This window comes from Centroberyx gerrardi, chromosome 15 (genome assembly GCF_048128805.1).
Source record: "Centroberyx gerrardi isolate f3 chromosome 15, fCenGer3.hap1.cur.20231027, whole genome shotgun sequence".
Lineage (NCBI taxonomy): Eukaryota > Metazoa > Chordata > Actinopteri > Beryciformes > Berycidae > Centroberyx > Centroberyx gerrardi.
In genome coordinates, this window is record NC_136011.1 from 10,010,583 (window position 1) to 10,038,105 (window position 27,523).

The window sequence follows — 27,523 nt, forward strand, 5'->3', positions numbered from 1 at the left end:
GACTAGCCAATACTAACATCTAGTGTCTGAAATGAACACTGCATTTGAAAAAAATATAGCAAGACAACATTCACTCCTTATTTTCATCATCACAAATCAGAATTCTACACAAAAAAACCCTATTCAGCTAGTTCACATCTTGAATTATATATCGAACATCCAGCACAAGATTCGCAGTTTCCACAGCGACCTGCAATGCATTGATCTTGGCCGTGAAGGAGTCCAGCACACGTGGCTGCACAGCAGCCTTTCTAGACAGGGGTTCAGCACAGAACTCTGAGTATTTCGAGTTTAGAAAGGTCCACTTCTCACCGGGCCGACTCTCCAGCAGCCCACAGCCACAGGAGCCCAGGGCGTCCTCCCTCTGGGCTTCCACCACATCCGCAGGCAGAGTCCAGTGGTGAGCGTGGGTCAGATCCATCAGAGAATTCCCACCGTTGTGCTCCAGCGCCTCGGCCACAGACTCCAGAGAGCGGCAGAAAGCCTGCATGCCGAGCAGGTACTCTCTCTGTGAGCAGCCAAGTAGCGACGCTGCCTCTGGCACTTTATTCATACTCTAGGATGAAAATATGACATAATCAGGACATGCTATTACTCAAAACATACCACCTGTGACAGTGAATGTAAAAGGCAAGTCAAGTCAAGTTTATTTGTATAGCTCTTAATCACTGTTACAGTCTCAGCGGGATTCACAACGCCCACACTGTGAAAACAATATATGAAAGCGACAGGTCAAGCGTGCAATGGGTGCTGAGAGTGAGCAAACAAAGATGAGTTATCTGTTACCTGTTCTACCTGCTTACTCTTTGCTGCTGATTTGTGAAATCAAAAAGAAGAGTTACTGCGCTGCTAACTGGTTTAAAACTCGACAGTGGGTCTGACCTTGTTTCTGATGTAAGCAGCTAAGTGGGTCTCAGTGCACCCCCCTCCGAGCAGGGCAGATGGCTCCCTCAGGGTGAGCCTCAACACATGTTCTGTCTTCTGGCACACCACCTGAAACAGACAGACAGGGAATTTAAAACATCAACTCATCTTGTACATTTTCTCATTAATGGACATTCCAGTCTGACGTCTGTGTGATGTGAAACCAGTTTTACGATTGTTTTCAAAAATGCATATGTCATTTGGTGGATGACCCCAGCGGGAATTGAATCTCTAACCCTGGCAGTCTTGGTGTCATGCTCTACCCACTGAGCTATACAGGCCATTTCTGCTTCATTATATAATGTAGAGCAGAGACAAGAAATTTGGGAGACAGGGAATGAGATATTTTGAAGGGAGATGGAAATTGAGCTTACCTTCAACTCACTTAACATAGTCTCGTTCCTATGGCAGAGGATCATAGTGCAGATCGCTGGCTCTCCAGGAGGATATAGATGCAGCATTGTCTTGGATCCAAACTGCCTCATACTGAGATCCTTCACCTGCCCATAGGCCTTGGCTGGGATTGTGGTCTGCAATGTGGCCACAGGTTGAGCACCTGGTATGTAAAGGGGGACAGAAATGAAACAGGAGCTCAGATACAGTGCAAAGGAGCAGTGCAAGATATACTGTGGACAGTAGACTATACGTATGTACGTTCAGGTCTATGAAAGCTTTTAGCCTAAACACAGCACCCATTCCAACTATCCTAACAGACCAACCTGTCAGCTGAGAAAGTGGCTCCATGAGAGCGATTCCCAGTCTCTCTATCACCACTACGCCGTGACGCCTCAGGTATTGCTGCAGGACAGGGTGGATGACCTTCTGACACACAAAGAGCTTCACCTCATCTTTTACCACCCGCTCCCCGAGCTCCAGGAGCTGATCCAGGATCTGCAAGTCCGTGTCCGCACCCTGGTGCGCCTCAAGAGTCCCGTCTCCCAGTTCAAACAGGTCCCCAGAGAGAGACACACTGAACAACACCATTCGCAGTGGATTAGAGTGGAGATTCTCCACATCGCTGAGGCAGAAGACATCAGGCGTGTCCACCAGCAACCCTGAAAACACTGCAGAGTCCAGAACAGGATGGCCTTCAACAGACACAGTCACTATCTTGCCAAGACTGACTTTACCTGGACTGTCACAGGGAACAGTCAGTACAAAAGCTTGCACAGCCAGTTTACTGATGTGCAGCGTTTCCAGCTCTGTTAGCACACAGGCGGGCTTGCTGGAGATAACACTCCGAGCCAATGTGATCAAGTCCTGGCTGCTGCAGAAGTCGAGCTTCACTTTGCAACCACAGTCCTCTTGATGAAGGTAACTGGTGCACATACCCAATAAATGCTTGTTCACGCTGATAGCCACATTTCCCCTGAGGCCAGACTGCTTTGCTTGGTCAATAACAGCCAAACACAGAATGGCAGTAAACAAACCACAGTCACTGAAACGAGACACATGGTTGAGAACAGAGGTTGTTATGAGTTTGATCAAAGGCTGTGAAGATGAAATGGGCTGAAGGAGAACTGAGGAGGTTGAGGTAGTTATAACGTGCCCCCCAATGTTGTTATGGACTTGCTTCAGCCTGCCAGACGGCCCAAAACAGGATTTGAGAAGCTGCCGTAGAACATTAAACTTATGACAAATATCAGGGTTGTCAAGTGGTAAATCCGTGCACAGAGATGGCGATTTCTTGGTGAGTCGAGACATGACTAAAAGAGTATTTTCTCAAAGCAGGTTCAGGTTAACGTGAGGAAAGCCCTAACTTTCGGTCGATGATAGCCCGCTAAAGAAGCTTTGCTAGCATAGATAGCTAATGAGCTAACTTGCTGGCTGACGGTAGTAAAATAAGCGACGAACACATATTTTTCTCCTTTTTGACAGTCTGTATGGCCAAGTCAGATGGACAACACGTACAGGTAAACACTGACACGATCTGGATAGTGAGGATTAAGGCGATGCCTGATCTTAATAAAACTGATTTTTAGAATTACAGATGATTATGCTATGTTTAAATACATTAAAATATATGTAATTGGTGAAAGGGTAGGTTTTGTGGAGAAAAGTTAAAATATAGATACATCTCGATGAAGTATAATTTCAAGATTAATACAGGCTTTTTAGGTCCGCCAGTCGTTTCCATGGTGTCGGTCATAGCGTTGGGTCCTCTGGGGTCCTACACCTTATGGCTAGAAGAGATCCGTGATTCGACAAAACATTCGTTTTCTCTCGCGAGTCTTTATAATCAACACACCAAAACACCATAAACCTACTTGCAAATAAAGATGGTTAATTAGTTCGCTCGCTAGCTTAGATGCTAAAATATGTCTCCAAGTTTAACTACTTTACTTTTTGCAAAAAACTATCCGCTCATAGCTCCGACTCACACTTCCTGGTTATTCAACTGCGGGAGTATGACGTCATTTTTACTAACTGTAGATCTCCTCTAGCCTCTACCTTTGACAACCATTCAAAACTATTGGCGGTAGGACATTGAGCGTTATATTTATACATATATCGCAATATATTAATGTTTATGTAACCGCATTGCTTGTAATGTAATCTATTTGGCCAATGATGGATTGGATCTCTGCTGTTTCTTGACAATACTGTGTATGCTGCTGTTGAGATTACAGCCCAAACTGGTAGCTATAGGCTACTTGAAAACCTAAACAATTTAACATTAATTATAACCAAGATTTGAAGAAGCCACATGGAGTCAGTCTATGGTAGTCTGTGCATAACTTGAATTTATGAATGAAGGCCACAGAATATATAGGCTAGTAATTCATATCAGTCAGACGTTACACTGTCAAAAAGACGCTTAGCTAGCTAAAATGTAAGTAAGTAAGTAAGTGGATTGCAGTAATCCTATTATAAAATGTAAGAGGATATTATATAAATATCACTGTAAAATTTTAAATACTATGTAACTACTATCAGTCAAAAAATACCACCTCAGATCCTATCGTAACACCATCATAGATGAATATCAACTACGATATGGTCGCTATAAACTCACTGTACTACCATAGACACACTATAAGTGCCTGTAGTACTATCGTAGTGTTTTTTGTTAGGAAAATGGTAATAAAATAAGGTCTCTATAAACACTAAGACAACCACAGACACACTATAATTATAGTGTGTGTCTGTGTGCCTATAAGTGCCTATTGTAATATTACAGTGTTTTGTTTTTTTGTATGGAAGGTGGTAACAAAACAGCCCACCAGTACAAAATGGTGTCTAATTTATATTTGTTGATATGTGATCATTGGAGACTCTGAGGGCAAAGTACCATGTGTGATGCTTGAGCTTGCACTTGTTTCAGATGAAATTGACTGACTGCAATGGCTCCTCGCAAATTTGTCATTAAGGTGAGTGCAAGTGAAATATATGCTTTCATAATAACACACTATTCTATATCATAACCAGATGACATCATAGCCAGGACTGGTTTTATTTGCATTACATTACATTACAAGGGCTACTAGTATGACAAAGCAAATACATTATGCACCATCATATAGACAAACACATTCCCATTATTTAATTCCATGTGAAATTTTCCCATTAAATGCAGAATGAATTAAGTTTGTATCCCACAACTTATAAATGCATAATGTTTCTAATGATGCAACCTATTTCAGTTCACAGTTGTTTACGTTTGTATCATCATTCATTTATTCAGGTTTGGGCATGTGCAGCCAGTAATAGTTTGAAATGTCAGGCATACCATGGAGTACAAATGTTTTTTGTTTTTTTTTGTCATTAAAATAATTGTTCACTATTCAAATGCAACAGCTACAAATCATTTTAGAGGGTTTTAGGCTATAGCTATTTGTTTTTTTATTTATTTTATGTCAGAAAACCTCCTCCAGTTCTAACCTGATAAAGGAAAAAAAAAGATCATCTGAAGTGGGCTATTTGGGGTATGCTTGACATAATTTATCAATCATTTGAATAAACTAGAAACTGAATGACAAAACGCAAAATAAAAAGTTATAAATATTTTAGATTTTTGAGTTTGATTTGATATTGCCCAAACCTCCTCAGAACAGCAAGCACCATTCTGTTATTTTCATGTTACCTTCTAAAACATAAATTTATATTCTGTGTATTTACTGCACTGGCTGTTCGGCAGTTGGGGAAATAACAAAAATACTGGTCACATGATGCACAGTGATATAATCTTGCTACTGTAACAATTACCGGCTAAACATCTGAACTTCATGTTGCAATGTCTGTGTTGCCTGTTGCCTGTTTCTTCCCGCTCTACCGGTCACCCATTCTTCAGCCACTAGAGGGAAGTATAGATACACATTTCAACTGTCTTGCCTTTGACATATTGACATTGCTGTAGTTCCCTCCTATGGAGTAAGTTATTCAGTGTTTCAAGTCACCTTTTGCAAATCTTAAGCCTGACTGTCTCTTTGAAAGGCTTTTGTTAATGGCCACAGCGATGCGGGGCAGAGGAAACTCAGTCTATTAAACAAGCTGAGCCGTCCATCCTCGTCTAAAGCTCTGTCAGGAATAATGCGCATCAGATGTTTTTGTTAAGTGCAGGGAAAGCCGCTGGTCTCTCCTGTTGTTGATGTTTCATTTATTGAGAGTTTTGGATGAGGGCCGTGGACATTTGCACTGATCTCTCACATCCTCCATAATGCCATGTGTGCCTAGTTGACCAGATATTGCATTCACTCCCTTTATTCGTTTCATATGCATGCCTGCGTACAGGCTACCCCACCGCCCCCTCAGTCGGTTGTGGGAGAGTAAAGCCCTGGAGGTTCACGAAAGGTTCCTTCCCAGTGGGCACATAATGATACTGTTGTGTTACTCTGCCTGAGAAAATGCAGAGAGCCTCTACCATTCTTAACCAACTAACCACAAACAAGCATGCTAGAAGGGATCAGTCCAAACAATAGCATTTAAGGCGCAACCCTGAGCTCCTCTTTCACAAAACAAACAGCACTACCGCCATGTTTTTTAATGAGCGAATGACTTCTCTGGATATGAAAGGACGTAGAGACACTGTGTTCAGGAAGGGCTGTTGCAAACTTGTTTACCAGAATGCCTCGAGTGCAAGGATAACCCGAGGAATTCTAAATAATGTTCTTGGATTCAGCTTGCGGTGTTTAGGTGGGCTGTACGGCAGTGTGTTTTATGATGCTGTCTCCTCAAATGTTTTCCAAGCAGCTCTCTGCCTGGTCTGGGGAGCTGCAGGAGGTGCTGGTATGCTCCTACTTAAATAGGCTTAGACTATAGTGACCTGCCACTTTTCAGACCTCCCCAAAAGGGCCTGCAGGCTAAAACGCTGATCCACTGAACCGCTTGCTGTCTGCCAGGACATTACTGCTCCAGAGCCCCGCAATCTGCCTTCTATTAGCGTTATGTACTGCTGACTTTCTAACCATCTAATGTAGTGGGATGACAGGGAGACCAAATTGTTTTTGAGTATAAAACGTTTGAGGTATTGCAGCCCAGTTTAATGTCAGAGGTTTATGTGCTGTTTAGTGTTGTTGTCACTCTGTAGATGAGCTCATATCAGACCACACATCGGGCTTCTGTACAAAGTCATTGCAATCTGATCAGAAGCATTTTGACACATCCCAACTTGGGGGAACCTTTCAGGAGGGTAAAGAGAGTGCTCTTTCACCCCCGCGCTGCCCCATACTGCCCTATGGAATTCGCGTGTCCTAATGAGGCCAAGCACTTCTCAGCTGCACTGCTTAGGTCTATCTACCAATTCTCAGGGATGTGTCTACTTGAGTTTTGTTTGCCGAGTGTTACCTGGAGATATTCCTGTCTGTTCTTGCTGCTGGAATTCCGCTCCTGGGTTGTGTCCCTTTTTATCATCAAATAAAGAGGGCTCAGGTGTGCTAACATTCACCTGAATGAAAGGAGCTTTGCACACAAAGCACTTCCGCAAACTTGTCAGTAAATAACATTTCGCTTCGGTGATAATCACATTCGTGCTCTCAAGTCTCTCACAGCCCAGTATCTGGCACAGTTTGAAATATTGGCATAGAGACTTGTCTTTTTTTTTTCTTTTTTTTTTTTTCTGAGGGGAAACCCAGGTGACTCACAGAGAGCAACAGAGAGCTGGGAATGAGGCGAATAAAGCCTAAAGAGCAAGGTTGTCACACCCACAGATCTGAAGAGCTCCCCTGGGCTCTTTGCAGACTGCAGAGAGAGAGAGAGAGAGAGAGACAGACAGAAAGAGAGAGAGAGAGAGATGCAAGTTTTATTGAGTGAGACCGCATCTGCTGCCCCTTCTCTCCCAATGTAAACATCTGCGGCTGGTTAGTGTTAGCCTCTGAGCTAAGTGCGGGCCGAGGAGGTCTGGTTCTTATACGGCGCGATAGCAGTGGCAAAGGGCAGCGAGGTGGGGAGGCGGGTAGAACTGCTCACAGAGTTTGGGCCCCGTGCCCAACGTGGAGCAGAGCAGGCGGGAGGATGGAGAGCGGGGTCTGGGAGAGAGATAAGGGAAGGTAGAGAGTGTCTTGGGAACTGAGAGTGATGTAGACCAGAGCCCCGCAGACCAGAAAAGGGAAAGGAGCCGTCAGTGGGATTGATTCACTATTTGTTTATTTACTGATTACGGACAGAAAATCGAACGACTTTGTCTCCAAGCTGAGCTGTGGACTTCTGGGCAGTTTAGGTTTCGAATGTTTCTAATGTTTTTGTCTGGTTTTTTTTTGCGGGTCATGCTTATCAGATTGGCAGCGGGGAGAATTAGGATAGAGAAGTTGAGCTTAGCCTGCAGGAAGACTCGGTCCTATTCATTCACTGTGTGACGGCACACAAAAGATGGCACAATAAAGGATTTGGTATTAAGTAGCACTCTTAGCCGCTTCTCATTCAGCCTTCAACCTCTGTTCATAACTCTAAAAAGCCTGTGCAAGGCAGAGAACAAAGCAGTACTGGCCCACTTTAGTATGTATGAAAAGAGTAACTTCCTCTAGAACTTGGCCCTTTATCCAACCGTTCTTTCCAACAACAGCGGCTCAGTATATTGCCTTAAATGTGTCAAAGCAAAGTAAATATATTAGGATATCTTATGCATTTGGTAAATAAATATGTCAGATTACTAAAATCCTTTAGAACCATTTTACTGCAGACATGGTATTAAAGAGAGAGGCACATGTGCAGTATTTGCTGTGCGGGACCCTTTGAAATAGCTCTATTTTGCTATTTTTGGTGTTCACTCTTTGAAGGAGCATACTGGATTTCGTAGTTTTTTTTCAGATCTCCTCTTTGCTCAGGGAGGATAAGGTTCTTGTGGTTTCTATTACTGCATCCACAAAGGATTAGGCCGCTTGTGGAGATCTCACTAAACAGAGGCCATAGCTGGGCTTGAGGAGGGGGCCTCATCACATGGAGGTCATAGGTCATGGCAGGGTTCACCTTTAGAGACCCACTGGTCACTCTTTGTGCTCAGAGATGACAAATTTGGATCACATGATCTGATTGTAGTCAGAGCCTTTGTGTAAAATTAGATTCTGCCCCTTTTTTTTTTGGCTCTCTTCTTCCAGTCTGTCACCATCCACCACACTCAGCACGAAAAGCCTTTTCTAAAACCTCAGATTGCTGTGCCTAAACAGTGCAGCAGGGACTAATAGATTCACGCACTAGAGGGAAATTAGTGCCTCCACTAAATCACCAATTATGCTAGGCAAATTAATCGTTTTCCCATTAGTGCGATTGCGTTAGTTTGCATTCCTGGCAAATTCCCCCTTTTCCGAGAGGCCCAGGGAATCACATGCTGTTTTTGCGTGAGGGACAGACCAATGTTTATCATTAATGTCCAGTTCCCAGTCTTGTCTTGTCTGCTGCTCTAATGTGATAAAAGGGAGCTAGTCTAAGGCTAGCTAGTTGTCTGGCTTTCTGCCCAAAACACAAACTCAATCAGAAGCTCAGAAACCACTTTAGGGGATTCACCCAGCTGTGCCTCTCCACAAGGGCTGCACTCTGAGACCTAACTGCTCTCTCCAGTCCAAGATATTGATCACATTATCCTTGTGTTGCTCCTAAGACCTCGCATTAGGTTGCGTAATTCTAAGCCACGTAGCCTAGCGGAGTGATCCCGTGTTTCTTGCTAGGATTTTATTTATTTTTTTTTTATCACAGATTTATTCTCTCCTTTAGGTATTGACTCACTCAGTAATAACACTCCTTATGATTAACAACATATTTTCCAAGTCTAATCCTTCAAAATGTAGCATAGTTGATACTGACTGTGACATATGCATATTAGCATATACATATTATCATATAACATTCCTATGCTTATCTGTAATGGCATTCTGAGGTCTCAAACGGCAAAAACTGAAGGCAGGATCTCAAAGCCAGTCCAGCGTCTGTCATGTCCAGCCCAAGAAGCCACTGTGGGACTGAGCCGCCAGTCGGTCCCTCTCTGTGTGATTGACAGGGCCTGGCCCTCCGCTGCTAGGCTTTCCCACGCACTGGTAATTGTTGGAACCAGTCAGCTGAAGCCACCGGTCATCCGTAGACCGCCATGAGACAAAGGGCAGAGGACGGGGAGAATGCAGATCTGTAGGGAAGAGCTGGCCCTACACTGACACTGACAGACACACATGCACACATTTTATACATGGAGGAGCTTGCACATAAGGAGAGCTCTGTTCTGGCCCGTGGCTTTTATGTCTTTGTGAGAGCGTATTGGGTTTTTTTTTTTTAAAGGAAAACAACTAAACTTGTGTTTATTTCCTTCAAGCTAAGCTGTGCAAAAGTCCTATTATGTTTTGTATAGACTATTTAGTATTTAGCAATCACATATGTTTCATGATATGTATGGATAGAGTCAGGGGATCATTGTTTACTGAGCCACCTTGACAGACTCAGAATCACATTCATTTCCCATTAGAATAAGTACTAACAGACCTTCACGAATTTGTTTTGGTGACATTGGTGCAGAGACATATTGACAGTACATACTGACACCCACAGTACCTAACATTCTGCAAAAGCACGGTGCAAGACATAGACAATACTAGAAACATTCAGTGATCAGCCATATGGGGGCGCCCTCTCCACTAGTTGACCTGCGAGGAGCAGCAAGGAACCAGCTCCACTTCCATTATTGTTTACAGAGAGACAATTAGAAAGAAAAATGCTCTCATGTGAAAAAAGAAAATATTTGGCCGCTTAATTTGCCCAGAACCATCCTTTCACTGATTTAGCCTTTTAATCCCACTAGACGAAAGGTTCTCAGCCCAACTGTCATTTTTATGATCAAAGTGAATTAGATTCTCTCTCTCTTTCTTTCTCTCTGAGGAGCTGGCCTAACTGCTTCTAGTAAAGGAGAGGAGGAGGCAGCAGGAGGGGAAATGCAGGCTTGTGTCCAGACTTGGGACCTAAGTAGCAGGGGCCTTCCCCTACACACACCCTGTTAATTCTCTCTCCCGCGTCATCCTGAGAGCAGGGCCGCAGGAACACCCCTCCAGTCTGGGTTCGTAACTCCGCCGGTGGAGTTTAGCCATCATGTCTGTGAGACCAGCCCAGGGGACGGGCCTGGCTGGGGCTGATCGAAACAAAGCTGCTGTCTCAGGCAGGGCCTGCTATGTGGAGTTACTCTCTTTGCGTGCTTATACACTCACTATTGCTAAATGACTACCATTATCATCTCTTTTCTCTGTCCACAATCTATTCCAGTTCTGCATTTCTGAGCCTGAACTCTCCTGTATGTCTGGTTTTGTCTTTATATGTCCCATTCAGGTCGGTGCCTCGGGTGCATTATCAGTCTGGGCTCCAGGGCTGTGCTTGTTGCTCCTCTGTGTCGTGTTGCGGGTGGTCTCAGTCCATCCATCACTTCCTTGTCCAGGGAGAGGCGAGGTTCACACGAGACCCACATCCATTCGCTCTCCGCAGCGGGCAGCTTTTGCACTCATGTGTAAACCATAATCAGGCTAGCTTGAGAAAGATGTAACGGCAACTTAACCAGCCGCGGCGTTTCTGGCCCCTCTGTCCCATGTGGCTTATTGTCGATGACACGATGACGTAGTGCCTCAGGAATCCACTCTGCAGCCCTCCACTCAGCTTTCTACAGCACTCGCAATTTGCAGCTCAGAAGTACAGAAACACTGAATGCTTTAGGGTGGATGTTGTGTGGTGTTTCTTCACCGCTCTGCTAAAACGTAGGATAATGCGCATTTACAAAGCACATCTTTAGGCTGTTTGGTGCAGCCTAATCTGGCCTGAAATAGTGACTATATGGCAGAGGTGATAGAACAGGCAAACCCTTTTTATGCTGAGAAAGGGAAACACGAGGAGACAGAGGTTAGGCCGTGCTTTTTTGTGAAGAGATCGGTAGAGAGATGGCTAGACAGAGAAACAGGAGGGAAGGCACTGTTGCGAGAGGCCTGGGGTGATGTTTGAGGACGTAGGGGGTCGTTGTGGTTTGTCTCGCTGTCAATCACCCACACTCTGATTTCCTTTGTTGTCTGTGAGCCTATTGCCCCTCAGCAACCTGTGGCTGTCCTGCCTCTTTGTGTTACAGTGTGGGAACTTTGCTGTGCTGGTGGATCTCCACGTTTTGCCCCTGGGCGGCCAAGAGGATGCCAGCTGGTTTACTACGGAGCACATCGAGGTACAGACACAGGAAGAAGGGCGTGCGTGTGAACAAGTGTGTGTGTGTGTGAATGTATAGCTTATGTTCTGGTGGGGGCCTTTTCAAAAGAAAGCAACAGCGTGGAATCTAAAATGACTTTGAGCCTTCTCTTTTTTCCTTCCTAGGGATTTTCATTGTTGCAAAATGCAAACTGCTCCCCCTCTCCCCACCCAGCCACTCTTGGTGTTGCCTCTCTGGCCTTGCACTCGAGACTTCTGCTGACCTGTGCGACTGTGCTCCTCATTAGTTTAATCTTTACTTTAAATGCTATGCTTTGCATCGTATCTTCCACCAGTTTTTGCTTCCAAGTCGCCATTGGAAGATACTGTATCATGCACTTCTACCAAATTGCAACCTATGTCAATTTCCTCAGCATTTCACAATATGTTGCTCTATTGAATTATCTGCACACCGTTTGTAGGAAGTTACAGCTCTGGTTCAAGATGCTGTGGACCAGAGAGTTAAGCAGTACACAGAGTCTCTCCACAATAGACGACAGCCCAAACAGAAGAAGGAGCTGGCACCTGCTGCAGCTCTTTCTGTGAAAGGTAACAACACATCACATCCTGCAACACTCATTCTCTCACACACTGCACTAGAGCCAAATAGTCCACATATTAATTGTCATGTATTATAGACCAGTCCTCCTCCAAAATGCTGTAGAATCCATTATTAAAAGTACAACATTAGCTCCTTCGTTTGTTTACTTGGGAGCATTCATTTTAATTGTTATAATATGATAATGAGAGCTTAAGTTATTTATTACTTCTGTTTTGGTTTCAAGTCTTTGCTCATTCCTTTGGCATCAAGTCATTTTTGTCTTCCCTCGCCCTGTCTTAGGTGTGTCTATCATCAGCTTGAATAAGTGAAATGGTTTATTTTGGCCATGAACTCAAAACCATTATTTATTCACTTGGACTTCAATAAGCAGATATGACTCTCTGCATGCAGGCAGGGCAGGTTACGAAGCTCTGTAAGCAGGGTGGGAATAGAGTTGCAAAACATTCTAAAAAGTATGTCATGGCTACCTTTTTGAGGAGAGTGTGGGTGGAGAGAAAACAGAACTAGTCGGGACACGGTGGCTTTCGACGCCCAGGGTGTGACCCGTGGAGGCGAGAGCTGATAGGAGGAGTTTTTATATTGTGCTGCACTGTTTAACTTGGCACGTCTCAGTCACATTTGTACATGCAATATGTAAGTCCATTAAAATGGCTGATGTTTGTTACCTTTGTGTTCAATGTGGTGTTGGCACACCTATGTTGATGTGGACTTCTTATGGTTAACTGGATGCCAGCAAAAACAGTTGCCCTGACACCTAACCATACACACAATACACAAAGAGAAAGATCAATATACTCCCAGCCCACGTGAAGCAGCCAATTCAAACCATCCCCGTCTATGCAATCTACGGACATTCCCCCAGCCACCCACACACATGCCTTTGAAGCACTGTAAGCCCAGCTTCACAGGAACCCCCAGCTGTGTGGTGGAAGGCAGACAGGTTTGTCACAGGTAGCAGTTAAGGGCAGTTAAACCGGGCTCACTCAGCGGGGCAGGCCTACTGTGAGAGTGGGATTACAGGGCAGCCGGCCCCATAAAGTTTCTCCTGTGGCTGCAGCGCTGCCTCTCACGCTACTCCCCACCAGTTTAGTCTTCCCCTCCACTACATCTGTGTACCCGTGCGTGCATGTGTGCATACATTCATGCATGCATTGTGTGCTCATGCATGTATACATGTATACAAGTGTACATGTTAAACCCGCCTGTGGCATTTTCTTGGTATACGGAAATGTGTGCAAGCGTACTGGCTGAGGTGTGTGTGTGTGTAGCGTGCGTGCACACACACGCATGCACACACGTCAGGACCAGTGAGAATCAGAGGGAGCGACAGTGTGTTGGAGAGATATATCCTCCCCCTGGGCTAGGTGTGAACAGGCTGACAGTGTAAGGTTACTGAAAAGCCTGACTCATATTCCCCGTGACAGACTGAGGAGAGACAGACATCTCTAATGATGGAGATCACAGACCGAGACTCCACACACACACTTACGCGCACATACACACTCCACTGTGTGAACAAGGGGACGATCGGTATTTCCACAGTGAAATATGCATGTAAAAATGATTAAGCTCCTCGCAGCTTTGCCAAAAAGAACGTAACCAATGGAACATGACTCCATGCCATATCAGAGTGTTTTCCCCTCTCAGAACATGAAACGGGGTAGCGCCTCAACAGGCCTACACAGTTCATGCGCTCCAGTCCTATTAAAGGTCTTAAGTGAGTGTAATGACATTCTTGGTCTCTCTGTTGTCCCATGTGAGGGAGGCGGCAGAGCAGTAAAGGTGGAGACTGTGAGTGTGAGAAGCGAGCAGGCAGGCAGGAGCCATAAAAAGGGGAGGACAGACTATAGGCTTAGGGAGGGAAGCCCAGCAAACCTCAGGGTGGGTATTAAGTATTGGGGTCATCTATTCTGCAGGCAGGTCAAACGCTAACCTGCTAATCCTCACAGAACTTTCAAACTGTCCATAGCAGGGGGAATGGAAGCTGGGTTTCTGTGTGTATCTGCTTCGGTGTGGGAGCTATTTGTATCTATGTGTTTGTGTGCAGCATTATGTTATTTGAGAGAAGAATTAAGTAGGCTATCCCATAGTGAGGTGTGTGTGTGTGAGGACATACGTGTCTGTGTGTGGGAGCACGTGCACACGCATGTGTTGCATATAGATAAAGGTGTCGGGTGGGGTAGTATTGATGTCTGGGCCAAGAATAGGAGGATGGAGCGTGGTGCGTGGTGCTATGTCTGGGCTGATATAGGAGGGGTATTCTGGGTCTCATATGAGGCGGCGTTTGCGCTGGTGCCAGTGTGGAATCACAGGGGCTTCCGCCAACACCCAGCAGTAAGAACAGCGTAACAGCCTCAGCTGTTGGCACTTCAAATGAGCCATCAACAGCTTTTAACATTCCAAGGCCCTCCAGTGCAAGTGTTTGTATCCGATTATCTCCACGGGTTATTATATTTATGTATGAATGCTGCGTTGTGTGCATGTGTGTGTGTGCAGTATGTATAGCACCCAGTGAATATGTCAGCTTGTCCCATGTCTCCCGCCAACATAAATCCAAACCATTACTCTAAATCTCAGCTGCAGAGGCCAATTTCCAAATGTCAGTCCCCCCCGTTTTTTTTTAAGCAGGCTACTTGAGAATTCATGATTAGCTCATAGTGATGTGATTTATTTATGTTTTTGGAGAGCTGAACAGAGGGAACTTTTCCCACCAAACATCTTGGCTCTGGACATGCAGAATGGACATGCCGGACTTTAGAAGCCCAGGGAAGGGGAGCTTGGGAGAGGCTTGTTGCATTCTCCCTGGTAGACTGCGTTGAAACACACCCACATTTCTCAGAGGGTAATTACAGATTGAAAAATGAGTGGATAATAGGTTCTCTGTGTTTTGAGGAATACATTTTTTGTCACTTGATATGACAGATATTTGAGGAAAGAAGCTGGCGGTTATGCTGTGTGAAAGCAAGAGTGTCACAGTTGTCTTTATGAAGATGCCACTGATCTGCCCCTGCACTGATGAGCGGGAAACCCCTTCATGTCAGACGTGGCCCTCTTGGATAACTCGCAGTATATCCAACCCCTTGTTATGCTGTACAGACCGATTGTTCGCAGGACTTTACCAGTGTGCTTTTACTTTTTATATTAGATTAGCTCTTGTTTACTTACAATGCTGGTTGTGTGCTATCTCAACTGGGACACTATTTTTGCATACTATTTTTGACTCAAGTAAATGTTGATTTTGTATTTCTGAGTGGTGCGTGTATTTGTGCAAGTTTGTGTGTGCTGGGCTCCTTAGAGTGTAAACCGAGAAGGTCCCCTTTTTACACGGATTTAGTTAACATGCCATTTCAAACTGCCAAAGCACATTAGCAGATGTCTTATTTCTATGGTTAGTATTGATTCAGCCGCATTGATCTCTCCATAGCAGGGTTCCTCTTCTGTGTACTTAACGGCTAGAGACAGAGATTCTGCGGCCAATCACAGTAGTCAGAGAAGCCCTGGCAAAGGCTTCTACTGGTACCTAGCGTTCTTTTCAGCCCATGGGCAGAGCTGGGTCCCTCTTCCTCTCCCTGCACAGGTGCCAGGGCTTAGGGGGAGGGAACACCTGCCAGCCTGTTTCCCCATGGCCACGGCAGGCTGGAGAGGCATTTTCCCAGGCTCCCCAGATGAATGGTCACTAATAGCCGTGGGAGAGGGCTTTGCGAGCACTGCACAGTGTACCACTGACTCCTCTTGGCAGCCCTATGAAGGGGGCTTAAGGCAGCCTGGCCACGGCCGTTGCGGAAAAAGCACAAGTGTTGCTGGATAGCTTTACTGTTGGAGAATGTGTTTACGAATGGCCATCTCCCTCCCGATGAAGAATGCGGAGGATGTGTTGAGATTGAAAGGGAGAAAAGAGGAGTAATGTTAATTTTCGCTCCTCTGGGCCTTTGAAGGCCTGCAGCCCCACATTTGAAAAACAGTTTTTCAAATGTGGCAGAGCTCATCGGTCAAACTGTCAGCAAGACCTTTCATGAGCATAATGCATGAACATAATGAAACACTCCCTCCTCTATAAACTGTTACCTGCGTGCTGGGTTGCCTCCCCTAGGGAGAAGCCATAGACTCCAGCCATGCAGCCTGCTACTGGGTCTGTTCAAAGCAGCTCTCTGAAGACTCGCAAGTAATTTTGTATTAACAACCTGCAATATTCTGCCTTGTTTCTTCTCAATCCTACCACAGCTATTACTATTTATGTGTGTGGCTGTTGTGCTGTGCATATCCAGGCCAGTGAGGGACTGGTCTGTAAATAGAGAGGCATGCCTGCGGCAGAGTTACCTGCCCTGCTCTGTGTTACTGGGCGTGAGGCAGGCTGGGATTAAGGCGAGGGGGAAACGGAGACCTGTGACAGGAACAAAGGAATTCCAAGGCCCAGGCTGGAAATGGATCCTGATCAGAGTAGCCGCCCCAGCCTGCCTGCCCCTCTCCCCGCCGCCCCTCCCTCCCCCGGCCCCTGCTGGGCAACCCCCTTCCCCCTGGTGCTTTGTGGTGTTGCTGCGGCTCTGTAAATCCTTCCTGTAAGCCCCCGGCCTTACTCAGCAGCAACACATAGGACAGTCTGACTCCAATGTTAACCCCCTCCCCATTATTGCACACACACACTTTCTCTCTTTTTCTCTCTGTCTCTGTTCTTGTGTTTCCCATTATCACACATACAGACAAACATTCTCTTCTCTTCTCTTCTCTTCTCTTCTCTTCTCTTCTCTTCTCTTCTCTTCTCTTCTCTTCTCTTCTCTTCTCTCTTTGTGTCCTCTCACTTTCTCTCCCTTTCCCTCTCCACAGGGTCAGCTGCAGTCTCTTAGGACACGACCGCAACCCCAGCCATAGCTGTCACACCACACTCTTTCCCATATAATTAGGGCCGTGGAATGGTAGCCTGAGCACGGATCACATTCATGTGACTGTTCCCCTTTACCACAATCTGGTCGGGGAGACGGCACACACTCTCCTGAACTCAGGCTAACAATTCGGCCCGACCGAAAGGCCTTGTTTTAGGAATTAGTGAAACATTTCAGAGGATCTCCGTGTTTTTCTCTCTTCTTTTGTTTCACTTTGAGTAATATCCCGGGCCTGTGTCATGTGCTCTTGTGAGCTGTGTGTTTTTCCTGGGAACAGGTGTCATGGCAGTGCAGTGTGCCAAACTGGCCTTGTGTTGTCATTAAAAGGCCTGCCTAGGATGGCTTTATGAAAGCAGCACTCACTGCACTGCACTGCAGTGTAACTGTAGACATTAATGCTTTCCAGGCCTTGAAGGTATGAGGTCAGTACATTACAACACTTAAACTTTTTTTTCTTTTAAAGTTTAAAGAAAAACTTTGAAACTTTAAAATTAATCCAACACTTTTTTTCTCCTCGCTGTGGCCTTACTTGTCTGTTGTCGTTAGACACTGGTAGCGAAACATTGATAGAATCTCCATGTGTTCCCTGGGCCTGTTTCATCTATCGAGATTTATAAACACACAGGCTAGCAGATTTACAGGGGGAACCAGCAAGCAGAAGCGGCCTGCTTCCAATGAGACCTTGATCGGAGATTTAAAGGGCTAGCGCAGTGCATAACTCAAGTCCTCAAACTGCTCCGCACAACATTAATCCAAAGGAGCTTAAAACAAAATAAGCAGTTTCCATCTCTTCCATTTTGAATATCTTTTTTTTTGTATAAACAATGGCGCAGGCCTACTGTACTTTGAGAGATCTCCGGCTGCCTGGGCTAATTAAGATATAAGATATAATGATGATTGAATGTGACATTTTGTATTGTGACTGCACTTCTTTCATCAGATTATGTTTCTGAGAAATAGATTTTTTCCCCATGATAATTCTTCTGTCCTCCCAACTGCTCCCCACCACTCTAGTCACATGCTGCATTATGGGCTGGCCTGCGCTACCATGCTGCGGCGTATTTCGTAACCGCGATGAAGGGGTCACCCAAATGTTAAATTGAACACTCATGTGCAAATATTGTTTCAGGTGGACGTTGAGCGGGATGATAAGGCACAGCGCTCCGCTACGGCTGCAGTTACAGTTACACACAGAGAGTGATGTCCTTCCAGGAAAGCCCCCACTTACATGTGGGTAACTTCCTTCATGCTCTCTCAAGTACACCCCCCCCCCCATCCCTCCCTCGCCCCAACCCCCCAACTCTCCATCCCGCTCTTGAGGACAGAGGGAGGCGGTCGACATCAAAGCGGAGATGTCAAAGGAGCAGGATTCTCAGGCACTGATGTCTGACTGTCCTGCTGATTCAACTCCTGTTCATAAAGGGCTTGCGTGGGAAATGCAGCTCTCCTGTCATACAGTGAAGACATACAGTGAAGCAGTCCTCCTTACTGGCCCCTGACCCACTGCGGTCCGGCTAATGCATGGCAGAGACCCGCCAGGAGCCCCCGAAAAAGCCTCCGTGTCGGCGCAGAAATGCGTACGGATTGCTGTGTGAGTCACAACAACACGGGCCGCCAGGAATGCGGATGGCGAGAAAGAAGTAGGCTATGTTTTCTATGGCTGTTTTAATGATCTCCTCAGGATATGACTGGAGTTAATGAAGTCTGTTCCATGGGGGCTTACCTTTGACCCTGGTCTGAATGCCTCTCACCCCTGCCTGTTCCATTTTACAGTCCTAGTCACTCTGGATGCCTCTCGGTTTGTTGACTTTTCTTTCCTCTCATTGTTTTCCCAGGAAGCGGTGAAAGCTGCAGGGATGTGTGTGTGTTTGTGTGTGTGTGTGTGTGACTGAGTCGCATAAGTACAGTATTCTAGCCTTGGCACCAGCCCTGTGGAGCCTGTGTCTTGTTCAGCAGTTGTCTTGCGGTATATTACAAGATGGTAAAAGTCTCTCCCTACAAGTGGTTACAATATTATCTACCACATTTCTGAAAACATGGCGTGCTGGCTTGTTTACTGTTTGATTTGACCTGTCATAATATTGTTGTGCATCGGGTTTCAAAACAATTAAGCAAGGCCTTCCTCCCTCGAAGGAAGTAGAAATCAACCCCTTTAAGGTCTCTACTCTGCAGATTCGGGGTGTTGCACCACTGTGGGCTACAGTTGCCACAGAAAGGGGCCACTCATTCCCCAAGGAGGCACCAGCAAACTGTTTGTGAGAGAGAAACATGAATGTAAGCTTAGCACGAGAGAGCCCGGGCAGAGGGCCAAGAGCAACTCCGCGCTGTGCAGGACGTTATAAAGTTGGAGCAACAGCTGATGTCTCGAGTCATGCCGTTTCACTGGTTCCCAACTCTGCGACCAGACGTCCCTGTCAGGCTTGTCCTGGGAATTGGCAAGCTCAACCCACCAGGGAAGGCAATGAGAATAGTTGTAGAGCTACACATGAGGCTAAAGAGTCTAATGGACTAAATCAAAGCTTTTAAAAACACACAAACCCATCCATGTGCAATGAAAGATGCTTGCTTCCTGGTCCCTCCTGAACCCAGAATGGGCAGAGAAAACAAAGCAGAGATACCGATCTGCATTCCTCTCTGTGTAGCCATCCAGAATGGTCAACAGATGACCAATGGGTTGCTATTTAAAGAACAACAGAATATTGGACTTTTTTCCCCATAAAGAAATGCTGCTATTCATGTTGTAGACAGTCAAGGTGCCATACAGTGTATTGAAGCCTGGCTGATATGATTGCATATGTTGTTTGTGTGCACCCCTTATTTGAGGAATGGACTTCTGAGGACCCCAAGTCTTTAGATAATTAAGTGTGTGAGGTACCAGAACAGCATGTGGTGCTCATAAATGTGATATTAAACATGTTCTTACTCTCCTGGCTCAACAAGATGTCCATTCCATCAGTCTCCATATTCATACACATAGGCTACCTGAGCCCTGGGTTAGCAAACAAGTTGTAAAATGACTCTTATAAATCCCCATTTATCATCTATCTAAAGCTGTCACATGGCCTGCCTCTTGCTGCAAGAGTCCCACCCAGAGGGAATGGGCCTGAGGCAATCTTGACTGCTGTTCTGCATGGTGCTGCTGTCATATGAGAACTCAATTCCCAGATGGGGGGAAACTTACCTTAAAAAAGGATTTACATATGTTATTCTCATGATCTTTGAGAACACAAACTACTCCATTCCAAAGCTACAATCTTGAGAATTACAGCTCTGTTCTGTCATGTTATCAAGCGACACTTTCTGAAGCCTCTGCACTGACAATATATGGGTTCAGGTCTCATTTTTTTTACACACAAACAAGGTTTGTTTTGCAGTAGCGCTAATATTTCTCAAACAAAAAATGTAAGCATATTCCTGGTAAATCGGCCTTCTTGAAGTTTCTACAAAGACAATCTCCTGTTCATTGCCAAAAATACAGATTAGAGATTAGTTTTGTTTCTAGCTTTGGGAGATTTTTTTTTTTTGCTTTGTTCACAAACCTTGACTAAGCTGTCCCAACATCATACACTGTGAGAGAACAAGGTACAGAGTTATACCTTCAAAAGGGTACAGCCCTGTAACAAAAGTCCCAGCTCTGTACCTTGTTTTCTCACAGTGTAGGAATAAATTGTGGGTATTCTGCTTTAGGCAGAATTTCTACTTTAAAGCTTTGGAGGGTCATAAATATTCCCAAAGGAGCCAGACTGGCACTTCTTGCAGCCTGTCACCTAGATAATAGCTTCACCCTATTATCCTGTAAAAAATATTGATCGTAATTATGTAGTACCATAGTAACAATCTCTGGGTGTTTCATATTTCGAAACCCACATTCCTTTCTCTGATTTGTTGCGCATCATTTCCTCAGCTCATGCTAATGTTGAATGGAGCTTAATATTGCGAGCATTTAGTTAACAGACTACTGATATCACAGGCTGAGTTTGTTTGAAGTAGATTTGAAGTAAAATAGGTCGATGGCAGAATAATATAACGTTACTACTATTAATTCTCCTCACTGAAGTGTTCACCATGGTGGCCAAATCATCCACAAGCAAAGAGAAGAAGAAAGCAGAGGTGGTGCCATTAATCATTGACCAGTGGACATAACTGTTTACCTGTGGCAGTTTTGTGGCAAGCTGTCTCTGTAATTGCATGCCATTACCTACAGAATCACAACATGGCTCTTTTTGAAGACCATAATTAGATGCTTTGAGCTGGAGCTGGGATGACATCAGCTAACAGAGAAAGGGGAAATGTTCACACAGGCCCCTACTCACTTCTGTGTGGCCTCACGCTGTCAACATGCTGTCTATTTGGTATGTTGTATGTTCATGTACTGAGTGTTTGTAGTTTAAGCTTTTGTAAGAGAGTGTACTATGTAGGCTGTCAGTATTGATTGTCCAAGTTATTTCTGACTGTAGGGCCTACAGTCAGAGTGGTGCGTGACTGTCAACATTGTCGCTATTGGGTGACAACCTCCAAAAATCTCCAAAATGTCCATCTTTCAGGAACTAAGACAAACAGCCTTGTTTTTAGCTTGATCACAATGCATTTTTGGCATTATCCAACGGGTTTTGAAAGGGTTTCATGAGCGGAAGAGGTCAGAGAATTTTCTCAGCCCGTAGAAGACCATGTAATCCTTCAATTGTATCCTTCAAAAGTAAAAACCAAATCAACAAAGTAGGAGTTAAAGAGGTTTTCACACGACAACAGCAATATGAGAAACTGAGAATAAGAAGAAATTAAGAGCTGGTGATAAGGTCATGGTTTTACAATCCCTCTATGAGCTATAGCGGAGAACCGCAAAGGTAGACTGGGACTCTCTCGCTAGACTGTGCGAGGCTGAAGCGAGGGGTGAGCAGGCTCCGTCAGCCTCCCAGGACTGTTGTCTTGTTTACAAAGAACAACTGGATAGCGTGTTAGCCAGACCCCCGCTTTTAGTCAACAAATTCCTACCAGATTAGCCAACAGGCCTCTGTCTTTGCCCAGCGCATCTTACATTCCGCGGATAATGACAAACAGAGCGGAGGCCAAGGACACGGTTTCCCTGCTCCCGCCAGGCTGGACGGTCAGCTAAATGAAAACAGAATGAAGACTTTCTCACTCCATGAATGGATGAGCTCATCTCATATGCCAGAATGAGCCCCAGATTAAGACCGCTGTACAGTGGGGAATGAATAGGCCGTGTTATCTAGGACAAAGTGGATGTTTATAGACAAGAGAAGGTCATCCGGACTGGCCTCGACCTTTGGCACGCAGAACCAACAGTATGAATGGACATCGTTTTTATGTATTGATGAAACAGACTTGTTGCAACCTTGCAAGTTTGGATGTTCTCATCGCATCAAAGGTCTCTGTGTCCGTGGGCGTCATCCAGGACAGATCCGAGCGCAGAGATGAAAACAGATAAGGCGTTCTTCCTTGACAGTCCTGTATTCACTTTAATTGTTGCTTCATGGTTTTCGCCTCAGCAGTCTGTCTCCAATCAGTAAGCCTAGTCTGCGTCTATGTTCTTGAAGCGGTGCCAGTTGTGGAACGCGTCACCCACAGGGCTTTTCGTCGGAACAGAAATATTTGCATTGAGTGTCCTTTCATTAACCACTTTAGCTGTCTTGATAGCGAATAGATTTGAATACCAACAGTGGCCATTGAGTAAATGGTATCAGTCTATCACTCTCTGAGAACAGTGCCAGTACACACCATCCAAAAAGTGCAACCCACTGGCGACAGTAATTAATTTTTCCAGTCTGAAATGACAATTTTCCAGCCTTGTAAATGGTTTCAGAGGGAGAGGATGATTTTTGGTGTCTAGTCTTGTATCTGCCTGTTTTACTGTTAACTTGTTTTTTCTTTTTCGTTTTTCTATAGGGAAAAACTTCAACCTTGTGGCCAGTTTTCTGAAGCGGCATTTCAACCTCCGATGTGTTGTCAAACAGCTCTATGGGGGTAGGTAACCTAGAAAGTTTCAGTAAATTAGTTCTCTCAGTTAAATGAATCAGAAATAGCCATCTCAGCCACTCATACCCGGCCAAATTTCCCACAGAAAAGAGCAAGTCATCTCATGTGGTCCGCATGTTGATTTTTCTCCCCCTCACTTGTTTTTATGTCCTGTCCCTACCTGCTCTGGGTGTTGTGGAGCGCAGGCAGCCATTAAGTGGTTCCCTTGAGAGGCTACTGAGAGTGGGAGAGAAAGACTGGAGGGCTGTCTGTGGAGGGCAGTGAGAATCTATCTCCATGGCCCATCTAGCGCCTGTGACCCACAGCCACCTTTTCATGGGACCAACATGGCCCTCTTCCTGTCAGTAAAGTTAATATCTGCACCCCAGGGACCGGGATGTTAAGGTAGCACTGACCTGCTGCAGGCTGAGATGACGGCTTCTCTCAGCAGGCCCGTTGCACATCAAATTAGACCTAGTCACCCAGGGGTCAAAGGTAGTGTAATTTGGTCCACTGCGTTAGCTGTGCATTGTGGTCAGGTCGGTTAAATTTGAAATAAACTATAAAATGTCTCTGACAACTGTTGTAGTTACAGCCTGAGAAAAAAATATCTGTGTATCAGTTTATTATTCAGGCTGTGTCCAGAAGCTATAAAAGAATGAACAGGAATAAATGAGATGGTGTGGTTTGTTTATGTGCAAGAAAGTCACAGTCCCTCTGAAGCCTCAGTCAGATACTGGCCAGCTAGGCGACTCTTGTCCAGTTGAAGTGGTTATATGAGGTCAGTTCTTTTGGAATACTAATGGACTGCTAGGCAGCATAATAATATAATAAATGTAATATAAAGTATTGTTGTTCTTGTAAATGGTCATTACCCCTGAAGCAGATAAAACATTCAGATTGCTCCCTGAGAGCCGTTGTTAATGTAAAATTTCCTAATATTTCATGCTGTTCACGTGGCTCATAAAGACCGGCAATCGTCTGTAAACTGCCATTTTCTCTTTGGTTTGAGGGCTAGTAAATACTTGGAGCTTGTTGATGGCCTTACGAACCTCCACCACAATTCCCTCTGCCTGACTTTGACTCCTAGCCAGAATTGAGCCCACATTATTAACTAGCACGGTCTCTGTTGTTTCTCCGCCTGCCCCAGAGTTGCGTGTGTTTCCTGAACGCTATGTTGTGTGTGTGAGCTGTCCAGAGGATGCCTCAGCGCACCATGGAAACCTGAGCCTGGCCGCGGTGAGTGCTGTTTATACTCCCCTATTTCCTCTTCCAGTCGCCTGGCAAAAACTCCTGCATGGGTCTGTGTGTTATTATAGCGGTGCGTTGCCAAGTTGTGCTCTCACTGTATATATGCCGGTCCTGTTTACATAGGGTGGCCTCTGAACCTGCAGGGCCTGTTTCGGAGCCGGGCCCCGGACCTAGTGATGGGAAAGAGAGCGGTGGGGGTGTTGGGGGTGCCCAAAGCTGCTGGGTCACCCCCTCTTAGAACCAAGGTCCAGAGACTTGAACGAATCCCCGGGGAACCTCCTTTGTCAGCATGCACTCCTCGTTGCCTCATTGGTGTTGCTGCATCAGATTGTGGCATTTAAAAAAGCAGAATTAGTTTAATAAGCTGGCATAAGTAAAACCTAAGGAGGGGCATTGGGGGACAGGTCTCCCCAAGGTAAATTTGAAAATGTAATGAGTATATCAATCGTATCTCCATCAATTTTAATGCTTGAATGAAGTGATATATTGCCTGAAGTCTAGATTCTTATCTGCTGATTGATCCCCCCATAAAGTAAACACAACCAATACTATTTCTCTGAAGAGATGAAGTCTACTCTTCATTTCAAATTTGTCTACCTGGCCATTTCTTAATGACACAGTTCGTATCCTAAGATTTCAGGAAAGGTTTTAACAACCATACTATAATATTGTATAGCATACCCATAGCCACAGGTTAGATATGCCTTTTGTGGTCATGAAATCCATAGAAGTGATTATTTTTCCAAGACTGACATATTGTCAACATACAGTAGATAGCTTGTAGGCGGGTAAAGAGGGCATCATTTTTCTCAGAGGGAAATGTTGTAATCATTTCCCCTCATCTCTTCTCAAAGACAATTTTGTAGAGTTGTCTCTTTAAAACTTAACATCCATTTTAGTCCTAGACAAACCCAAGCAAACTTAATGCCATAGAGACCAATGTTTGACAGCACAAAGATTCGATTCTGGTGTAATGGAACATATTTTTAAAATGGCAGTGTCTTTTGGCTTTACAGAATTAGATACTGAATATAGCTGACAGGTTGTCTAGAAACAATAGACTTATCTAGTTCAGGACCTTGTGTTTAAACGTCTTAACCATTGAATACAACTTTAAAAATGGTGGAATTTCTCCTTACATATGTTTCCAATCACAGTATTGATATCAGTCAATCATGTGTTGATATCAGTCATTAACAATTTTATACCAAGACTACACTATGAAACACATTCCCTCCCTAGGTGCCTGTCTGCCACCTTCCATGAACTTAAAATTGATATGTAGCTTTACAGACTTACAAGGAATAGTTGACAGGTTTAACAGACAGATGTATCTAAAATTACATTAAATGTGCACAATTTTCTTTTGTGGAGCCCACCCCCGACTTTGCTCCCTCCTAATGTGGGAGATACTGTTACACCCTTGCAGAGCGACACATCCTGCCAAGTCAGCCCAGCTGCACAGTTTTAGTTCATTTTCGTCAACTCAAAGACGGGGCAGTTGTAAACGTCGGAATTATTGGGAAGTCACAGGATGATTATACCAAAACTAATTCTGCAAATTGCATGTCCTGAGAAAGTCTAGTTTTGTCCTAGAAAGAATGATGAGTAGAAGTTTGACAGATTCAATATCTGGTTTGGAAAAGTGTGGCAGAGGACAGCAAAAAGTTGAAATCTCTCTACTTTTATCGCAGCTCACTCTGCCATTGCAGTCAGTGTAGACATTGTAGACATACAGTATATCATCATCTGATATAAAGATCCAGTGTTTCTGTCTACCCTTCACCACCTCAGTCTAAGTGCAAACACTTTATTTTCACGAGCGTAACTTCTCCAGTACAGATCTTTCATGCTGCCCTGTTAAGAGTTTATGGAATTACAACAACACCTCTTCATCTTTCTGTTACATGCACATTGTCTGGGTTGTTCAGGCAGGATTCAGTTGACACGATTGTCTGCCGTCAGATGTCATGTGCCTTGATTGATTGGACTCAGATGGAGTTGGGGGCAGCGGGTATTTCCCTTTAAGAGTCCATGCTGTGTATATCGTGTTGCACTCATGCCCATGTCATAAGACCTAACACTCTGGTTCTTTTTTGTCCATTCGTATTACAGGCAAGCATCCTTCGGCCAGTGTTCATTTGAACCCAAACTCCCCAGAGTATTCTGGGAAATTGTGGTGGAGCCTCTCACCTTGGCACTGACATCAAGGACAGACATCTCTCCCATCACATCCCATGATCAGTGGCCCGCTGTTTTTCTATGGGGTTTTTGCTATTGTTTCCCTTTGAAATGTCTCTGCACTCTCCGCAGTTTGGCTCCCAATGAAAGCAGCGATTGTAATATTTTTAGTGGAGCAGCACAGTCGTCAGTGAAAAGTTCAGATTGTGTAACCAATTTTCCAGTTCAAGGAGGCATTGCTGTCGATTGCGTTCCTCTCCTCAGGATGTGGTTCTCTGGGCTCATACAGTACAAGCGGAGGGAATTGGAGGGTGGGAGTCCTGCGGTGGAGCTCTCACTAGCCCAACCTCGAGCGTGGTTAGTAAGGGAAAGATACCAGACGGCAAGGCTGAAGTTTTTCACATGACAAAAACAATTATTTGTTTACCTCCTTCGCTCGGTTCTAATTCGTCAGAGAGGGAGTTTTTGCAGATTTAATGGTGCCAGGAAAGTCCTGAATCTAAATGAAAAAAATGTGTTTTTTTTGCACAATGAGTCACAATTGATGCAAATGCATAATGTTGCCATCTAAAAAGTAACGGTGTCGTTGGAATTGCACGTCAGAGGTAGACGTATGTTTACGAGGGGGTCTTTTAGCCCGCAACTCTTAAAAAAAAATGCCACGTTTCCCAGCACTCTGGGATGTTATGGACTCTATTGTTTGGATTCAGTGTGTGTAATTTGTTGTACAAAAGTCCTCGACCACAGTGGAAATATAGTCTCATCAAATTAGCACTTCTCATAAGGTCAGGGGGTTATGTTGTGAGGGAACTAAGGTGACATCATGTTTGGCCTTTTAATGTCCACTGAAAGCCAGCATCACACTCCCACCCTCGTGCTGTACAGTGTGTCTCTCGCACAGTGTGTTCACTGATTAGTCATATCCTGAGCTGTGGTTCGCCGAAAAAAAGCGCATGGAGAGCTTCAGTCATGTCCAATACTGTAGAAGAGACCAATATTGATTTTTAAAGGCCGATACCATTTTTGGAATGAAGCTGACGATAGCCAATATTTTCGTGCCGATATTCAGTATTTATTAAATTTTAGCATTTTTCATGACGAAAAAACCCCCCCAAATATTACAAGGATTCAG

At 44.8% G+C, this 27,523-nt stretch overlaps 2 protein-coding genes across 2 annotated transcripts in view; one reads left to right on the top strand and one right to left on the bottom strand.

Annotated features, from left to right (window-relative positions):
- Positions 1-63: 63 nt before the first annotated feature.
- Positions 64-2,628, bottom strand: mkks (MKKS centrosomal shuttling protein). The gene is made up of 4 exons (XM_071903415.2): positions 1,644-2,628; positions 1,299-1,480; positions 883-993; positions 64-556 (listed from the first exon to the last, which is right to left on the bottom strand). The coding sequence occupies exons 1-4, from the start codon at positions 2,626-2,628 to the stop codon at positions 128-130; spliced, it is 1,707 nt and encodes a 568-aa protein (XP_071759516.2). The 3' UTR covers positions 64-127.
- Positions 2,629-3,368: 740 nt separating this feature from the next.
- The window catches only part of slx4ip (SLX4 interacting protein), a 31,385-nt gene continuing 7,230 nt past the window's right edge, over positions 3,369-27,523 (top strand). Inside the window, exons 1-6 of the mRNA XM_078288596.1 lie at positions 3,369-3,403; positions 4,250-4,295; positions 11,438-11,527; positions 11,970-12,096; positions 22,891-22,968; positions 24,110-24,198. Coding sequence (XP_078144722.1) covers positions 4,269-4,295; positions 11,438-11,527; positions 11,970-12,096; positions 22,891-22,968; positions 24,110-24,198 — 411 coding nt within the window. The 5' untranslated portion in view covers positions 3,369-3,403; positions 4,250-4,268. The remainder of the gene's footprint in view (positions 3,404-4,249; positions 4,296-11,437; positions 11,528-11,969; positions 12,097-22,890; positions 22,969-24,109; positions 24,199-27,523) is intronic.

Bases quoted from the DNA above. Each gene is read 5' to 3' on its own strand.
- mkks (XM_071903415.2), bottom strand. From the start codon at position 2,628: ATGTCTCGACTCACCAAGAAATCGCCATCTCTGTGCACGGATTTACCA. The intron at 994-1,298 runs GTAAGCTCAATT...TGTCTGTTTCAG, and splicing joins CTATGTTAAGTGAGTTGAAG to GTGGTGTGCCAGAAGACAGA. The intron at 557-882 runs GTCAGACCCACT...TTTTCATCCTAG, and splicing joins CTGCTTACATCAGAAACAAG to AGTATGAATAAAGTGCCAGA.